This window comes from Nuphar pumila, chromosome 10, assembly GCF_984573655.1.
Source record: "Nuphar pumila chromosome 10, dmNupPumi1.hap1.1, whole genome shotgun sequence".
NCBI classification, from domain to species: domain Eukaryota; kingdom Viridiplantae; phylum Streptophyta; class Magnoliopsida; order Nymphaeales; family Nymphaeaceae; genus Nuphar; species Nuphar pumila.
Genome location: NC_143258.1, coordinates 5449333 through 5468635, shown reverse-complemented (window position 1 = coordinate 5468635; position 19303 = coordinate 5449333). Strand labels below are relative to the sequence as shown.

Sequence of the window (19303 nt, the reverse complement as noted above, 5' to 3'; positions counted from 1 at the left end):
TGTTTTTTTAGCATTAAGCATGGCATACATATTTAATTATTGTTTTTCTTTCAATCAACATTAAACATATTACATGAATGCATGCTTATTTTTGTTAGACTTTTAGGGCTTTTTTACAATTAGCATATTAATGAATGATGTTAGGATTTGGGGTCTTTTAATTTTTTTAATTGCATAAATATTTAGTTTTGTTTTAGGGGTGTGTGTTTTTTTTTCCAATTAGCATTAAGCATGACATGCATATTTAATTAAATAGCTCTTTGCATTTTTTTCAATTAACATTAAACATGATTCGATGAATGCATGCTTGATTTTGGTTAGAATTTTAAGGGTCTTGATTTTTTTTCTAGGAATGATGTTTGTATGTTCGTTACAATTTAGTGTTTTTTTTAATGTCATAAATATTTAATTATGGTTTTCGAGTTTTTGTGTTTTTTCAGTTAGTATTAGGCATGGAATACATATTTAATTAGTTATTTTTGCGTTTTTTAATCAACATTAAACATGATTTCATGAATGCATGCTCGATTTTGGTTAGAATTTTAGTTTTTTTTTTTTAATTAGCATACCTATGAATAATGCGTCTTAGGATTTATAGTTTCAATTTGGTTTTTTAATGTGCATTTGCGCCCACCCTAGTTTAGATTCCCGACTCTGCCCTGCACACAACCTATGTTACAAGGATACTCCATTTTGGGTTTTTTGTCTAGATGACATGGTACAACTTTTAGATATGTTGGTCGCTCTCGGCATGGTGGCGGTGTGGCAGGAGAAGAACACAAGGATTTTCGACGGTTGAGTTGTGTCCCTAGATGTGTTGATCGGGCATATACGATTTGATGTTTTACGTTTGGATGGATTCAAGTGGCCTAATGATGATCTCACTCGGCTCAGTCCTCTTTTTTTTATTCAGTGTCCAGGTATTCTCTCTCTCGAAAAAAAAGATGACATGATACAACACATACAATGACACATATGAATTTTATTTTTGATAATTTTTTAATAATAAATTTTATAGTATATACAACGATATATGTTTTTATATATAAAAAATCAAAATATTCTTCGCCCACGTATCCTTTTTATTATTAATATTGTATTTTTAAGATGAGTTTGCACCTTCAACTGAAGGCGTGTTATAAATGGAGTTTTGCTAATTACGATTTGCATGACACCATTGAGAGCAAGCTTAAAAATGACACATGTTATCATATATTTGAATGAGGCCCTCTTGGTTTGTCCTCTAGCGGCTTTGCACTTTTTAAGGTTTAGATGATACATGTGATTTTAGCCTTGTGTTAGGGACCCCTTCTTGTATGGACCTATATCATAAAGGCACGACACATGAGGTAGAGTAATTTTTGAAAAATGAGTTATGAAGATTTTTTTTTAATTATAAATCAATAAAAAGTATTATTATTTATTTTTAATATTTAATATTGTACTTTTATTAAAAATTATTAAAAAATAAAATGATACCTATATGTATGTCTATGTATGAGCACGCTATAGTGTGTTGTATAATGTTAGCAAGAATAAGCCGCTAAAATGGCATGTCCATGTGATACAAAATTGAATTTGGGCACGGTTTGGAAGGTTGAACCATAGTGGCAAATATCGTGAGATTTATTAAAATCTAGCGATAATATTGTGAAAAATTGCCCGAAAGTTTAGAACAACAATTTCTTGAGAGATTTTCAAAATATCGTGAGATTTATGAAAAAACATAAATATTGCAATTTAAATGTGATATTTACGTTTTAAACAGCTATTATTCTTAAAAAAATCTGTTTTTTATTTTTAAATAAATTTTATTATAAATTTCTTATTTTTTTATTTTGTTTTTTATTTCTAAGATTTTGCCAAAAAATATGAGATTTATGAAAAATTTTCAATTTCTAATATGTAATATTTTTTGAAAACTCGCCATGGCACATGAAAACAATCCATAATTAGAGAACCCCAAGGGGTTTGACGTAGTGGGATGGGGCCTAGGTTGCTGGCCTGGTGGTCTGGGTTCAAAGCTCATCGGCGTCACCCTCATATGACATACGCAAACCAAAGCAAGTTGACTCAAATCATAACTGGTCTAGGACTAAGGGTGGCAAAATCTGACCCGACCCGCCAACCCGCTTCTTAGCCGGGTTAGGGTTTGGCTTAAATGGGTTCGTGTCGTAAACGGGTCGACCCGCCTAACCCGTTTATTAAACGGGTCGTGTTCGTGTTAGGGGTATGCCAACCCATTTGACCCGTTTAATAAACGGGTTAGGCGGGCGGGTCAACCCGTTTAATTATTTATGTTTATCTTGATGATTGTAAGACAACTTGGTGGATATGTTTGTAGTATGGTTGTAACTTGTAAGACAATTATATTGATGTTGTCTTTATGTTTGTGACTTTATGTTAATGTTGGTAGTACAATTCCATATTGAGATTTGCAGAAAAAAGTCTCTCTCTCTCTGTATAAATATATATATATTTGTGTGTTTCTAATTGTGTTATTCGGGTTAGACAGGTTACTCGGGTCGGTTATCGTGTCTATGTTATAGGGTTGACCCATTTAATAAACGGCTCGCCATGTCGTGTAACCGTGTCATGTTGACCAGACCTGTTTATTAAATGGGTTAACCGTGTCGTGTCGGGTTACCCATTTAATAAATGGGTCGTGTTCGTGTTTGCTACATCCGATCCGTTTAATAAACGGGTCATGTCCGTGTTGAGGTATTCTGACCCGCCAACCCGTTAACCCAACCCACCAACCCGACCCGATTGCCACCCCTATCTAGGACTTCACTGTGAGATCCAAGTCGGATTTAAAAACTGGATCCATTATCCAAAATTTTTGATGCAATGTTGGGTCAAGCCGTCAAGCATGAACAAATCCAGGTAACCCAGATTTGCATCCTTTTCTAGGGGTGTCAATGGGTTGGATCGTGTTTGGACCCAAGTGAGCCCAACCCTAATCGGATTTTGAAGTGGGTACCAGGTCCAGACCCGTGTTTGATCAGGTCCTTTATAAGAAAAACCATACCTGGATCCTATAAGGATGATATGAACTAGACCCAGTCCATACCCGGTAAAATAATATTTTTTTGATCTTTTTATGTTGAAAAATCATGGGTATTAATTGAAACTTTGTGGGAACTGGTATAAAATTTTATTAAATCCATACCCTGCTCCATATACTAATCGGAGTTTTTATATCCAACCCGATTTTTAATTGCACCTCACTCTTTATCACCAAACCCTGACCCTATAGTGTTTGGTACGGGTGGGGCCCCGAACAAACCTAACCCGTTGACACCATAATAATGGAGAGGAGGGTCAGGTGCGATGTGATTGCACACTTTTGGTGTGGGGAAGCAGTCAGTGCACGTCACCACCTCTGACACACCCTCACAGGCGCCTTAGATGCCGTTCATTTTTAGATCAACAGCATCCAGAGGTGCTCTGAGGGAATACGTCAGTGCACACTCTGACCTTATCCCATCTTTTTGTTAATTGGATTGGACCCATTCAAAAAGATCAGATAACCTTATAAGGTTTGGTTGCTAGTTGGATCTCAAGGGTTTTACCAACTAGAGAATCCAGGCTATATTTATTTTAGTTTAACCTATGATTTAAGAAAAATTCAAGGATAATTCATGAAAAATAATCCAATGATTTATTCATTTATCTAAAAAACAACTATCAACAGTGAATATTTATAAGAAAATTGGAGAAAAATATGAATTCCAAATTCCAATTAAGATCCCCAAAAAATTCATTGTAAAGAGCATAAAAAGTATAGTTTTTTATACGTTTTTAGAATTTAAATATGCTGATATTTTCTCAACATTTTTTCAGAAAAAATAAAATTGATCCCTAGATTTTCCTTTGCCAGAATATTTTAATAATGTGATTCCCAATTGGATATGGATATTCGAGCCGTTTGGACCCACTGGATTCGGACCGAAGCATGAATATTGCGGACAGCCCAAAGACGAGTGGCATTTTAGATATAAAGTGAAAATTAGGGGGCTATTACAAACCGAATTATACCCTCGTCTCTTCGATCTTCCCACCTCAAAACGCGTTTAAAATGCACAGAGGGTGGGACTGGGACGTACCATCCAAACGGTACTCTCTCTCTCTCTCTCTCTCTCTCTGAAACCCTCTGCTCTTGAATCTGGGGTTAGGGCTTCGTCTCCTAAGCGAATCTAGCCGTAGGATTTCTCTCCCGTTCAATCTCTGCCGTCTGCATTCCTCATCGCGGTCCTCAATCTCGCTCGATTTCGTCCTTCCTCTTCGTTCCATTTTCTCTAGGGTTTGGTGATGAGCCTCGCAGCATCTTGACCTGGAATATGAAGAGGAAGATCCTCCCGATCACGCACAAATGGGCTATCGTTTTGATCGGGAGCTTGGCCCTGACGCTTTCCCTGCTTCTGCTCGTAAGTTTAGTGCACGGCGGGCTTTCGGCGGAATCCGGCGCCCGGAAGCCGGTGGAGTCGTCCGATCAAGGGCTACCGAGGACGCCAAGGTTCGCGTACCTGATCACCGGCACGAAGGGGGATGGGGAGAGGGTGATGCGGGTTCTGCGGGCGGTTTACCACCCAAGGAACGTGTACCTTCTGCACCTGGATCTAGAGGCGCCCGCGAAGGAGAGGCTGGATCTGGCGAGGTTCCTGAGGTCGGAAGAGGTTCTCCGGGAGGCTGACAACGTGCAGATCGTCGGGAAGGCGAACCTCGTCACCTACAAGGGCCCGACGATGATCGCGTGCACGCTCCACGCCGTGGCCGTCCTCCTGAGGCAGACCAAGGAATGGGATTGGTTCATCAACCTCAGTGCCTCGGATTATCCGCTGATGACACAAGATGGTTAGTGTTCTTGACGTTGATGTGTTCATTTCTTCATTGTTATTTCCTTTTGTTGTAGTGATGTTCATGACATTTTGGCTGTTCGATTTTTTTTTCAGAGTTTTGGGTGATTTGTTTATTAAAAATAGGCAACAACTGTCTCATCTTTGATTCACCAACCATACCGGGGGATTGAAAACCCCCTTACAATCCCCCGGGAGGAGAATCAGAGATGGCGAGGGCCCTCGTACTACGATTTGGTCTAAGCTATGGTTGTTGATTGAGTTATTGTTCCTTAACCTAAAGGTTAATGAGCTACTATTACATCAAGGGTTTTTTAGTTGATTGTGTTAGAAGCTTATTAAAATTCTGTATCATGTTATAATGACGAAGAAATTGCGATCAATTAGTTATTTACATGTTATTTATTGGGTGATTATAGTCATTTCCCCTTATGCTCAATTTTAATTTACCAGTTAATTACATGTGTTTCCTTCGTTTCTTTTGACTGAAGGGGATTGTACCGTAAACTATCATTATATGTTTCTTTACTGTTTGAGAGTTTTTTTATTGTAATTTCGATCCATGTTTTCTTTATTGCTTTAGTTTATTGACTTGACTGTGTTATTATAACGTGGAGCGCAGTATGTGATAATTTGCTTGTTTGACTTGTAGTGCAACAATTTAAAATTTGTTCCTACTAAAATTAACTCACTATTAAATTGGCCACTTGTTGGACTTTTTTGGCTGTGAATTTATTAGGCTTAGGTTTTTTGCAATGTAGAATTATATCGACTAAAACTTCAGCTTTTAGTTAATTCTGTTTTCTGTAGGTTGGTTATCTATTGAACAATGTGTAGTCATTATTGATTTATTAATTGGAGTCCCTGATTCATTCTTTCTGGAGGATTTGGGTTAAGTTTTATTGTGGCAGTGTTCAATTGAAGCAGCTATCAGTCAAAAGTGCTCATCGATGTGTCTTTTGCAAGTTTTTGTGCAGTCATTATTTTATTTTATTTTATTTTGCATTTTGTTTACTAGCTTTCGATACGGTGCCCTTTAGTCGGTTCCTCGAATATGGCCTGGCTGTTTTGGGAAGGGTTGTTTTTGGTTCCTGTCTGGTTAATCAAGCCATTGTGAACTATTTGTCACGTATAGCATTATTTTATGTTGTGACACTCTTGTAAAATGTTAGATTTGTCCTTGGTGCTCTCATGGTTTTTTTGTGGACTACCTGTTTGGTCTTATTTATATTTGCTTAATTTTCTTGTCATAATTTAAAATCTATTTTTTTTATTGTTTATCTTTTATGCATTTGTTATTTACTCATACATGTGAATTGCAGACATGCTTCATGTTTTTTCCTACCTGCCCAGTGATCTAAACTTCATTGAACACACAAGTAACATTGGATGGAAAGAGTAAGTCGTTCCTTCCTTTTCTGTGGTTCTGCTAGCATTTCTGATATTCTGGAAGTGATACAGAATTGTATTTCTTCTCAGGTATCAAAGAGCTAAGCCCATCATTATTGACCCTGGATTGTATCATTCAAAGAAATCAGATATATTCTGGGCCACACAGCACCGTTCCATGCCTTCCTCTTTCAAATTGTTCATAGGTAATTTGCTAAGATTAATGCATCTAATTATGTGTTTTCAGCATATCATTCTTTAGTTTGTCATGCTCTTTTTTTTTGGGCCAAGCTAAGTATATCCTTGATAGGAATAGAACCGAAGTCTTGTTTGTTAAAGATAGTGTGACCCAGCTGCTCTAGGTTTTTTAGTTAGACATGCATATCAGTGTCATTGTCAGATATGTGAATGAAGTGTTAGATATGTCAAGGCTCAAAAAACTAGATATGTGTGTGTGAGAGAAAATATATTGTGGTTCCGAACCGTGATATCAGATGGTGGTCCACACTTTTGTTTTGCAGGGAACTAGTTGCCAAAATGTTAGATCTAACCATGCTGATGCACTTAACATGGTTTCTTTATTACATTAGGTTCTTTTTTTTTGATAAGCAACATTAGGTCGTTTTAATTCATGAAAATGAGGATGTTTTGAAAATGGCATAAAACATCATAACACATGAAAATAGTAAACAGGAGATGCTAAACATGATCCAAAAGTTAGCTTTGCTTTTCAAGATTAGATATGTGTAAATCAAGTGGGTACAACCATAAGGCATGCAGGACTTTGAACTGCAAAGCCAGAGGGTGTCAAACTAGTAGTATTATATATGAGCTTGCAACCAACGGGCTGCACGTGTTTGGTAGGAGCTGTTAGTGCACGTCTTCCTGTGGTGGGACGTTGCAGGTTCAAAACCCCAGTGGTATGTTGAATAATAACTGGTGGAAGTCTGCCTAACCCCAGCTCGCCTTTCAAAAAAAAATATGACCTTGCAAGTCAACAAAGTAGAAGTATTCTATTCAATAGTTATTTTCTTAATGATTCAGATCATACAATATAAAAGCATAAATAGTGTCAGTGATGTCCAAAACATGCACTTCACAAAACATTTTCTATTTTGACACCTTTGTTCCACTTATTTAGATTGACATTTTAAAACTTTGTTGTATTTGTCTTTTTTTTATTGGAAAAAATTGTTAACGTTTTGTGGTATGGATGTAATCACAGTCACCTATACTACTGTTCTTGGCAAGTTTTCTCTTGAGGGTTCTTTTCAAAGAGTTGTTTTTCTCTTAAAAATCTCAGGAGAACATCGGAAGTTTTACAATTTGAAAAATATCAAGAATAATAAAAAAGATTGGAAGTAATATGTTCTACAGTATTTTGCTTGCAAAAATATAAATAAACAATTAGAAAAAATTTAAAATGTAAAAGAAACAAAAAAAGATACTTAGAATATAAAAAAGATGTTTTTTCAAAATCTCGGGAAGTGGGAAAATCTCAGGAAAATATTGGCTAACCTTGAAATACCGCTAACATCACGATATTTTCAAAATATCGCTGATATTGGTCGCTATGTAATTAATATAGTTTATAAGTTGATTGCAGATATGAAACAGAAACAAATAAAAAAATGTAATACAATTTATAAGTTGATGGAAAATAAGAAAGTGAAAGGTATATAAAAAGCAAGATTTCAGATAAAATTTTGCTAGTATTTTGCAATAACATCACAATAATATAAAAAAAGTATAGAGATATCTTTAAATAGCAAAGTAGTATTAAATGATATTTCCATATATTGTGAAAATACTGATATTTTCAATATATCGACTATATCTGTGACTATGGTTAAAAGTTAGATAACCCTGTATATGCGAATGGGTTCATGTAATCATGTGAGGTAGATCCTGGTTATTTGTTTGATGATATCTTCTTTCTATGTTTGGAGCATCAACCTCATTCATTTCTTACCTATTTTGATGTTTCTCATTTTTTTTTTCTGATCATGGCCTGATTTCTCCACTATGTGAAAACGATGGTGCTATTTTTTCATGTGTAATTGCTAGATGGGTTGATCCTAAATACTTAACCGATTCTTTGTGAAAATGATTTGATATATGGTATTCTTCTGTTTCCTTCAAGTACTCTCTTGCCAAGTGATTTAGTCTTGAATCCTAAAGTTCTACTGTTTTTTCTGCATTTCTAAGCTGATTTGAAATGCCGTGCCACGCTAGTAGAAATAATCAGCTGTCACCTTTCATGGATAGACATTTAAAAACAGTCGGGTGATTAACTACCTCTTGCATCCAAAGATGTTAGAATGGCATCAGCCAAGCTTATGCTTCCAGAAAAAGTTGACTCTGCCCCATAGTGAAATCATAAAAGTTTCCACTTCAATGGTTATTGTAGACCCCAAGAAATAATGATGATAAAGGATTTATGGTGTTTTTCAAATTTGTGGTGCCAAAATGACACCAATGACGCTTAAAACATTGATTCTAAATGGCTGCAGTAGGAAAAACAAAGGGAAATTTTCAAAAAACGCACCTAAAGTTTCAGTGATAAAAAAAAACACCTAAGTTTTAAAAAATGTTGAAATGCCACCTAAACTTTGTCATGATGAACTAGAATAACACAAGGTTTACTTCCATCAATGTTTCCGTTAAATATGCATTGAAATTACTATTTTGTCGTTACTAAGCAGCTTTGAAACAGAATTTCAAACTTCCCTGAGTGCAGTTGTGAATTTGATTACCCAAGTTGCTGCCCACCAACATATCCAGTGCCAACCTAAGTAACAGGGACTCGACAAAGTAGGTGCCGCACGCGACGTGACGCGGGTGCGCGTGCTGCACCGGGTGCTCGCACCCAAGGTCGTTTTCGTCCACATTTCGGACGTTAAAAAAAACCGATGAAAATGAATGATTAGGGCAAATTTTTTTTGCCCAAATCACTCCTCTCCTCTCTCGCGCAACTCAGCTCGAGCCCTCTTCTCCCGACGCCACCTCCTAAGTTCCTCCTCTCCCTCGTCGCAGGTACGTCCCTCTCGCTCTCTGCTTGTGTCAGCAGGGGAGGGGCCAAGGCCCCCCTGTGCCCTCTCTTTCTCTTGTTGGGTCGGCAGGGGTGGGGCCGAGCCCCCCCTGCGCCCTCTCGCTCTAAAGGTGGTTTGGCAGGGGAGGCCGAGCCCCCCTGCTCCCTCTAATTTCGGTAGGGGAGGTGTCGAGCCCCCCCTCTCGCTCTCTTGTTGGGTCGACAGGGGAGGGGTTGAGCCCCGCCTCTCGCTCTCTTGTTGGGTCGGCAGGGGAGGGGCCAAGCCCCTCCCCCCTCTCGCTCTCTTGTTGGGTCGGTAGGGGAGGGGCTGAGCCCCCCCCCCCCTCTCGCTCTCTTGTTGGGTCAGCAGGGGAGGGGTCGAGCCCCTCCCCCCTCTCGCTCTCTTGTTGGGTCGGCAGGGGAGGGGTTGAGCCCCCCGTGCTCCCTTTGTTTTCGGCAGGGGAGGGGCCGAGCCCCCCCTCTTGCTCTCTTGTTGGGTCTGCAGGGGAGGGACTGAGCCCCCTCTGCTCCCTTTGTTTTTGGCAGGGGAGGGGCTAAGCCCCTCCCTTTTTTCGGCAGGGAAGGGGCCGAGCCCCCCACCCTGCTCCTTTTGATTTCAGGGGAGGGGCCGAGCCCCTCCCCCCTCTCGCTCTCTTGTTGGGTCGGTAGGGGAGGGGCTGAGCCCCCCCTCTTGCTCTCTTGTTGGGTCGGCAAGGGAGGGGCTGAGCCCCCCCTCTCGCTCTCTTGTTGGGTCAACAGGGGAGGGGTTGAGACCCCCCTGCTCTCTCTGTTTTCGGCAGGGGAGGGGCCGAGCCCCCCCTCTTGCTCTCTTGTTGGGTCTGCAGGGGAGGGACTGAGCCCCCCCTGCTCCCTTTGTTTTCGGCAGGGGAGGGGCTAAGCCCTGTTAAATATGTAAATGGATATATTCCACTGTACTGTACCACTTGTACATTGTACCACTTGTACAACATACTGTACTGTATTGTACTGTATGTACTGTACCACTTGTACAACATACTGTACTGTATTGTATATTGTACTGTATGTACTGTATCGCTTGTACAACATACTGTACTGTATTGTACCACTGTACTGTATGTACTGTACCACTTGTACAGCATACTGTACTGTATTGTACCACTTGTACAACATATAAATATCAATGGAAAGGGGAGAAGATCCCATTGCAGCCCAAAATTTTTTCTCTCTTCCCTCTTACCTCTCTCTCTATCTCTTGCTACGATAGTAAGGTGACTCCCACATCTGATTTCTCACATGGTATCAGAGCCAAGGGCGTGGTAATCACGATCATCTGGAAGGCCCCTAAGGACTTTGACGTGCGTTTTTGGGCGTTCTCAAGGAAAGTGTTTTCTCTGTTGTTTCTCCGTTGAATCACTATATTTCGACGTCGTTTCTTCATTTCCTCATATCGTGCATCTTTTTCTTCTTACATATTCTGTTATTCCCAATTTTATCAACCCTAATTTCTGTTTTCCCCAAATTTGGGAACCCTCATTTCTCAAAAGTGCCTCTTTTCTCAAACTTCTTGTGATTTCTTATCTATTTCTTGCAATATAGTTGATAAATCGTACATTCTGCACGATTAACTGAAAAATCGTGATTTCCAAAACTCAAAAATTTCTGTCCGTACGGTTCTGTCCGTACAACCTACGAATTTCTGTCGTGCTGTTTGATTCATCCTTGATCTTCTTCCTTATGGATTCTAAAATCAGCCCCGGATTTCTTTCTCAACTTGTTTCTCACAAATTAACTCATGATAACTACTTACTTTGGAAACGCCAAATTCTGCCGTTTATCCGAAGTCATGGTCTTTCCGGGCATCTGGATGGGGGATCACCCGCCCCACCTATGACTATTACGCAAGAGGTAACTGGTAATGATGGGAAGGTGAGTTGCATTGCTATTCCAAATCCTGCGTATGATGTTTGGTTTCAGAAGGACCAATCTGTGGTTGCCTATTTGACTGCCACGTTATCTGATCGTATATTACAAACTATCTCTGACCATTTTACTGCTGCAGAACTATGGAGCCATCTTGCTCACTCTTATTCACAGGTTTCTGAATCACGTGCACTTCAACTGAAATGGCAGTTCCAATCTATGCGAAAGGGAACTAAGACCATTACTGAATTTCTAGGGGATATCAAAATTATCATTGATCAGTTGGCCGCTATTGGATATCCTGTTTCTGACAGAGATGTTGTTCAGCAGGTATTGGGAAGCCTTGGGCCCCAATATCGTATGTTTTGTACTGCATTACAGGTTGCCTCTACACTTCCATGCTTTGAGGATTTACAGGCCAAACTCCTACAGTATGAAGTTAGTTTGACTCAAGATCATCTTATTGATGATCCTCATCCTGTCATGTTTACATCTGGGTCTACCTCATTTCGTCCACCTGCTGCTCATATGGGCCGTGGAGGACTCCTTCCTACTCCTACTGCTCCACCTGCCACTAGAGGTACCCGTGTCCCTACTTGCTTCCATTGCAACAAGCGTGGCCATGTGAAAGCAGATTGTTGGCACAACCCACAGAATCGCAACAAGGCAGGGAGGTCAGGACCAAGAGCTGGACAGATGAATGTTAGACAGTTTCAAGGGCAGCCGCAGGGAAATTTTCGAGCACATAAGGGTACTGATCAGGGACAGAGTGCAGGGTTGCCACATGATGTGCAACAAATTCTGATGACTGCATTTAACAACATGAATTTGCGTCAGAATGATGATGGAGTTTGGTATATTGATTCTGGAGCAGCCGCACATGTTACTTCTGATGCAGGTAAACTTTCCAACATGGTTCCTTATATTGGCACTGGCACTATTGTCACGGGAGATGGTTCCCACCACCCTATTTCTCATACTGGAAATGCATCTCTCTCTTTGTCACAATCTACACTACCATTGAAAAATGTCTTACTCACTCCTGCCATTGAGAAAAACATTTTATCTGTTTCTAAATTGGTTGATGAAACAAATTCATCCATGGAATTTACTCCGTCTTCTGTTTGTCTTAAGGACCTTCGAACCAAGAAGATGCTCGCTAAGGGTGAACGACGCGGAAACATGTACGTCTTCAAAGCAGCCCCCGGGACTTTGAAGACGTCATCTACCGTGACTCCATCTTTTCCTGCTTATTTGAGTCAGTCTTCTTCTGTTATGCAATGTAATAAGCCAGTTTCTTGGCATCGTCGGTTAGGTCATTGTAGTCAAGGGTTCCTTGACAAATTGTCTTCTCAGGGTTTTATTCCCAAAGTCAAATTAGATCATAAGTGTCCTAGTTGTAATGTCTGCAAGAGTCATGTACTTCCCTTTCAAAGTATCAATAAAAGAGCCTCCAAGCCATTTGAAATTATTCACTCTGATGTTTGGGGCCCAACTCCTGTTTCATCTCTATCTGGCTCTCGTTATTATGTGTTATTTCTTGACTCTTTCACTCGTTACACTTGGATTTACTTTATGAAATCTAAATCTGAAGTGTTCAAACTTTTCAAACAATTCCATGCTCTTGTTCAGAACCTTTTCAATTCAAATATCACTTATTTCCAGTGTGATGGTGGTGGAGAATACATATCTCATGATTTTAGTGAATATTTAAAGGACCATGGCATCACACGTAACTCCTCTTGTCCTTACACTCCACAACAGAATGGAGTAGCAGAACGTAAGCATCGGCATATTGTTGAAACCGCGTTAAGTATGATGCACAATATTGATATTTCTTTCTCTCTTTGGACTGAGGCCTTTCACACTGCAGTGCATATCATTAACAGGTTGCCTATGGAATTATTAGGAGATCAGTCTCCTTATTATTTGCTTCACGGTTCTCACCCTTCGTATGATGATTTGCATGCTTTCGGATGCATTTGTTATGTCCATGTGGATCATTCTTTACGTAACAAGTTTCAAGATAGAGCAGTTCAGTGCAGATTTCTGGGATATGCCGATGGGTATAAAGGATATAGATGTTATGATCCTATTTTGGGTAAGATTAAGGTGTCTAGAAATGTTGTTTTTGATGATGACCATTTCAACACTTGTGATACTTCTCAGGTATATGAGCAAACTACTTATGATCCATGGCTTTGTGATACTTTGCTATATGACTCTATCAGAGATCCTGTTGTTGATGAACCAATTCAGTTTGAAGCAGACAACTCCATCATCCAGGATGCACCTTCACGGTTTTCAGGTTTGGTTTATGCCCGTCGAGGAGCCCCTCCAACTTCATCTCACGAGGCTCCCCCTCTTCGACGATCCACACGTGAAAGGCATCCTATCCATCGTTGGGTTAGTTACAACAATTTTTCTCTTGACTTTCAGTTTTTTCTAACCAATGTGGCCAAAGAGAAAGAGCCGTCCACTTTTCATCAGGCAGCCCATTCTCGAGCTTGGGTTGAAGCTATGAACGAAGAAATGGCAGCACTTCATGAATGTCATACATGGGATATTGTTCCTCGACCTGTTGATAGAAATGTTGTTGGTTCCAAATGGGTTTACAAGATCAAGCGTAAACCAGATGGTAGCATTGAAAGATATAAAGCTCGCCTTGTTGCACGCGGATTCACACAACAATATGGGCAAGATTATGAGGAAACTTTTAGCCTGTTGTCAAAATTGGCACCATTCGTGTGATCCTCACTTTGGCTCTTCAGCATGGTTGGTCTCTTAGCCAGTTGGATGTCAAGAATGCGTTCCTACATGGGGACTTGAAGGAAGAGGTGTATATGGAGCAACCTCCTGGATATAGTGAACATGATGCGGCTACATGGGTTTGTAAATTGAGAAGGTCTCTTTATGGTTTAAAACAGGCATCTCGGTCTTGGTTTGAGAGTTTCTCCATGGAAATTCAGCAGCATGGCTTTTCTAAGAGTATACTTGATCATTCTTTATTTATGTATAAGAATGATCATGTTACTACTTGGGTTCTTATATATGTTGATGACATCATTATCACTGGGAGTGATGATGCACATATTGCCTTGGTCAAGTCTTTACTCATGGCCAAATTTAAGATGAAGGACTTAGGCCCATTGCGATACTTCTTGGGAGTTGAAGTCGATAGGCAAGATGATCGACTTACTCTAAGTCAACACAAGTATACTCTTGACATTCTTCACACCACTGGTATGATTAATTGTAAACCTCTCAGCACCCCATCTGTCTTAAATCATAAGTTTAGTGCAAAAGAAGGCCAATTATATCATGATTCCACTTTATATCGCCGCATTGTTGGTATGTTGCAATATCTTACATTTACAAGACCTGACATTGCTTATGCTGTAAATCAAGCATCTCAGTTTATGCATGCTCCCACTGATTGCCATATGGAATGTATTAAGCGTATTCTCAGATATCTGAAAGGGACTATTGGAGATGGATTGCTCTATCACAAAGATGAAAGCTTCACTACAGGACACCGTTTACTTACATATTGTGATGCAGATTGGGGTGGGGACCCTGATGAGCGTAGGTCGGTTTCAGGATATTGTGTTTTCATTGGCCCAAATATTGTCACTTGGAGTAGTAAGAAACAAAAGGCCATTGCTAAATCCAGCACTGAGGCAGAGTACAGGGCAATGGCAGCAGGGACAGCTGATGTCACTTGGGTACGGCATCTTCTTCAAGAGTTGAATGAACCCATCTCTTCCTCTCTGCTTTTATGTGATAATCAAAGTGCCATTAATATTTCTTTTAACCCTATTCATCATTGTCGCACGAAGCACATTGAGATTGATCAGCATTTTGTTAGACAAAAGATTGAAACAGAAGAAATTGAGGCTTCGTATGTCAGATCAGAAGACCAAGTGGCAGACATCTTCACCAAAGGATTGGTTAGTCATCAATTTTGGTTACTTAAGGGCAAGTTGAGTATGATTGAAGATCATCCTCAACTTGAGGGAGGCTGTTAAATATGTAAATGGATATATTCCACTGTACTGTACCACTTGTACATTGTACCACTTGTACAACATACTGTACTGTATTGTACTGTATGTACTGTACCACTTGTACAACATACTGTACTGTATTGTATATTGTACTGTATGTACTGTATCGCTTGTACAGCATACTGTACTGTATTGTACCACTGTACTGTATGTACTGTACCACTTGTACAGCATACTGTACTGTATTGTACCACTTGTACAACATATAAATATCAATGGAAAGGGGAGAAGATCCCATTGCAGCCCAAAATTTTTTCTCTCTTCCCTCTTACCTCTCTCTCTATCTCTTGCTACGATAGTAAGGTGACTCCCACATCTGATTTCTCACAAGCCCCTCCCTATTTTCGGCAGGGAAGGGGCCGACCCCCCCCCGCTCCCTCTGTTTTCGGCAGGGGAGGGGCTCGGGAGAGGAGAGGAGTGATTTTCAAAATAAGATCGGCATTGACATCTCGCTCACCAACATCTCAGTAATGCCGAGTTGGGTGGTTCAGAAATCGCATATCTGAAGAAACCCCGTTGTTTCTTCACATGGAATTCACAGATTCTTACAAACAAACCTTCCCTTGTTGCTTCTCTCCCGATTCACGTTTCCTCGCTATTGTTGTCGACTATCGGCTAGTTATCCGAGATGTTCTCTCTCTTAAGGTACCCTTTTTTCCTCTTCAAACATTGTTTTCTTCAACAAATTGGAACTCATCACTGCTGATTTGTTGCTTATGTGCATATACACGATTACCCAAATCACCATGTTAGCATTTTTGACACTTTAATCTTGATGACAATGTGAAGATTTTTTTTTTCTTTTGGGCTCCCCCTGCTAGAACCAAGTGATCGTGTATATGGTTTTATAGTTTTTGAGATTGCTTTTAATATTTGTGTAAACCTTGTAAGCACCGGAAGGTAAGAAATAGGGCAAGTGAGATTTTATAGATACCCGCCAGAGTTATTTGGGGTAATTCCACTATTGGTTTGATGCTGTTTTGTTTCTTATATTATTGTTTTTTGGGACTTGGATTTGATGGTTGTTGCAATTTGAAAGAGATATATAGATGTGGAAAAGAGCAATATGCGTAAAAATCCGGTATAATTCACGTCTCACTAAAAGAACATAGACCAGTAACCTGCTTCCATTACATCACAAGACATATTGCATCGTCTGTAACTCAGTAAGGAAGATTTCAGCTGCATGCATGATGAATGATATTATGACAATGTTAACTGTTAAATGTTAAATATATATATATATATATATATATATATATATATATATTTTACATTTTTGCCCCTGCTGCACCCCCGCACCCAGGTTTTTTGGAAGTGCCGCATCCCCGCACCCGCACCCATGTGACATAGGTGCCAACTGTTCTCAAGAGTGAACCAGACCAGCCCTAGCAAATAGAAATGCATGACTCAAATCCTAACAGATGTGCACCTATAGGAGTTTCCCCTGAAAACCCCGATCCTCATCCTATGCACATCACCGAGTCCCAATAACAAGAGCAGTGCGAGTGGATTTTTTTGGCAAATGTTCAGTGTTCAGCAAGCGAAGGAGGATTCAGAACGCCATTGCTTCCTTTGCTCCCCTAAATACACACACCCAGGCTTGAGAGAGAGAGAGAAGTAACACCTGACGAAATGGGGAGGAATAGTCTTTGCAAAAAGCAATCTCTGCTTAAGGCAATTTTGAGTCTTCCATGGTGGAGACTGAGTAAGTGAGAAAGAATGGAGGATGAGAAAGAATGAGTGTGGGAACCAAAAAAAAGAGTCCGTTGTTTGAGTGTATATCAGTAACTTCATCCCATTAACTAAAGTTGGTTTATTATTAACCCAAGCTAAAATGACAGAAATGTCTCTTTAATTAACAGTGACTAAATTTAGGTGTGTCTTTATCATCTAAAATTTATTTGTGTTTTTGAAAATTTTCAAAAAGAAACTATCATTTTTTAGTGCATTATATCTAGATCACAATAAACATGATATGTTCTGTTTCCTTGTGTTACTATGACAATCTGGCTGTCTATTTATCAATTCTCCTACCCTCAACTGTATTTATTATCATGCATATGAATTTTGACCTTCATTGGATAGCGATTGGAAAATTATAATAGAATTATCCTGTTTAAGAACTTCGTGGATTGTTATACGGAGTGAGAATTCTGTTTTCGTAAATGCTTCTATGAGGTAATGGTTCAAAAAAAGTGGTCACACGTACTTAACAATATTTAGAATGTAATAATCAATTCTTCTCTCCAATTGTGAAATCAATTTTAGATAAAAGAGCGTGTTACTCTCTTTTTATTTGTTTCAAAATCTGTATATGCTTAGTTGGTATTGTCATGTGTTGGTGAGTTCATTAAGCACCAGGTTATATCCGTGATAAAACTGAGTTACTCTGCTATTTTATTTTTTCCCAAATTTCCTATTTTCGGTGTGTTCAGGACTGTAATGCATTAGTGATTTCAAAAGCACAAAGTTACTGTGATCTTTTTCTGATTATTCCTTTTGTTAACTCTGGTTGTCTGTAGGATCTGCCTGGGTGGTGCTTTCTCGTTCATTCTTGGAGTTCTGCATTTGGGGCTGGGATAACCTTCCTCGCACACTTCTTTTGTACTATACAAATTTCCTGTCTTCACATGAAGGGTATTTCCACACTGTTGTATGCAATTCAAAGCAGTACCAGAACACAACGATCAATAGTGACCTGCATTATATTTTGTGGGACAATCCGCCTAGGCAACACCCCATCTCTCTCTCTCTTAAACATTTTGAAGGCATGGTAGAAAGTGGTTCACCATTTGCACGCAAATTTGTGAAGGATGATCCTGTTCTTGATAAAATTGATGAGGAGCTGCTGGGGAGAGCCAAAGGACAGTTCACGCCTGGTGGATGGTGCACTGGAAGATCTATGCTTGGTTCTGGCCCTTGTTCTTTTCGAGGCACTCCAGAGGTTATTAGTCCTGGTGTTGGCTCCAAGAGGTTAGAAAAGTTGTTTCTAAGACTTCTTAGTCCTGAAAATTTTAGGCCTAGACAATGTGCATAGCTAGGTAGGTGTATCCATTGATGTTCTGCAATTCATGGCTGTGTAAATGAGGGTACAGGCAGGGTGGCTTTTTAGTTAAGCTGAGTTGCTTGTACCTCCCTCATTTTCCAAGGGGGAGCTGAAGAATGGTATGGCCAGATCATTGGGCCAACCATGGTGCAGGGATGCGGCCTTGACCAGGTTTATGGTGCTCTGGTTCTACCAAGCCCAATTGGACTGTGCCAAAAGCCTGACAAGTTGGGCATGGGCGGATGGTGGACCGCTTAGTGGATCTGCTGGCCCATTGGCTGGAAACAGGCTTATATGCTTCCTTTGATTCATGCATATGGAGCTCGGTTCTTTCAAATTGAGCGCGCACAATAGCTTCATATCCTTGGAAGAATTTGGTTAAATACTCTCTCTCTCTCTCTCTCTCTCTCTCTCTCTGAGGGGAGGGGTTGATCTGAACTATGCACAATCACCATCTAGATTGTATTGTGGCTGTTTTGCTCTTATGTTTCTCTCCCATCCAATATTCTGTTGGATGTATTTTGGTAACGTTGAATGGTGAATGTTCTGCTATCTCTCTCTCTCTCTCTCTCTCTCTCTATATATATATATATATATATATATATATATATATATATATATATATATATATATATATATATATATATATATATATATGAGCACCTACTTAATCATTAATCATGCTGACCGTCCATCACGCCTATTGATGGATGGTCAGTGTGCAAAAAATGAAAAAAAAAGTGTTTTGGCACAAAAACGGGTTAAAATACCCTTTAGCAGTGCAGTTCCGCTGGGACCTTTAGCGGAGCTCAAAATTGCCGCTGAATCTAAAAGGGACACGCAAGACATTACAAATTTGTGTTGCTGCACACGTCCTTTTTGACGTTTAGTGGCGCTTTGGAATCGTAGCTAAAGGTCCCGGCAGAAACTGGGACCTTTAGCAGCGCCTCAAAAGCACCACTAAAGGGTCTTTTTTGCTCGTTTTTGCATCAAAAGACATCTTTTT

General features: G+C 39.8%; 1 protein-coding gene across 2 annotated transcripts; it reads left to right on the top strand.

The window, feature by feature from the left end:
• Positions 1-4089: 4089 nt before the first annotated feature.
• LOC149823334 (beta-glucuronosyltransferase GlcAT14B-like) lies at positions 4090-18781 on the top strand. Of its 2 annotated transcripts, XM_090018779.1 has the most exons (4): positions 4090-4857; positions 6182-6257; positions 6339-6454; positions 17774-18781. In XM_090018779.1, the coding sequence occupies exons 1-4, from the start codon at positions 4344-4346 to the stop codon at positions 18286-18288; spliced, it is 1221 nt and encodes a 406-aa protein (XP_089874905.1). In that variant the 5' UTR covers positions 4090-4343; the 3' UTR covers positions 18289-18781. The 2 variants fall into 2 exon arrangements, with proteins under 2 accessions (XP_089874905.1, XP_089874906.1); XM_090018780.1 differs by lacking the exons at positions 6182-6257; positions 6339-6454 and having other exon boundaries at positions 4114-4857.
• The last annotated feature ends 522 nt before the right edge of the window (positions 18782-19303 follow it).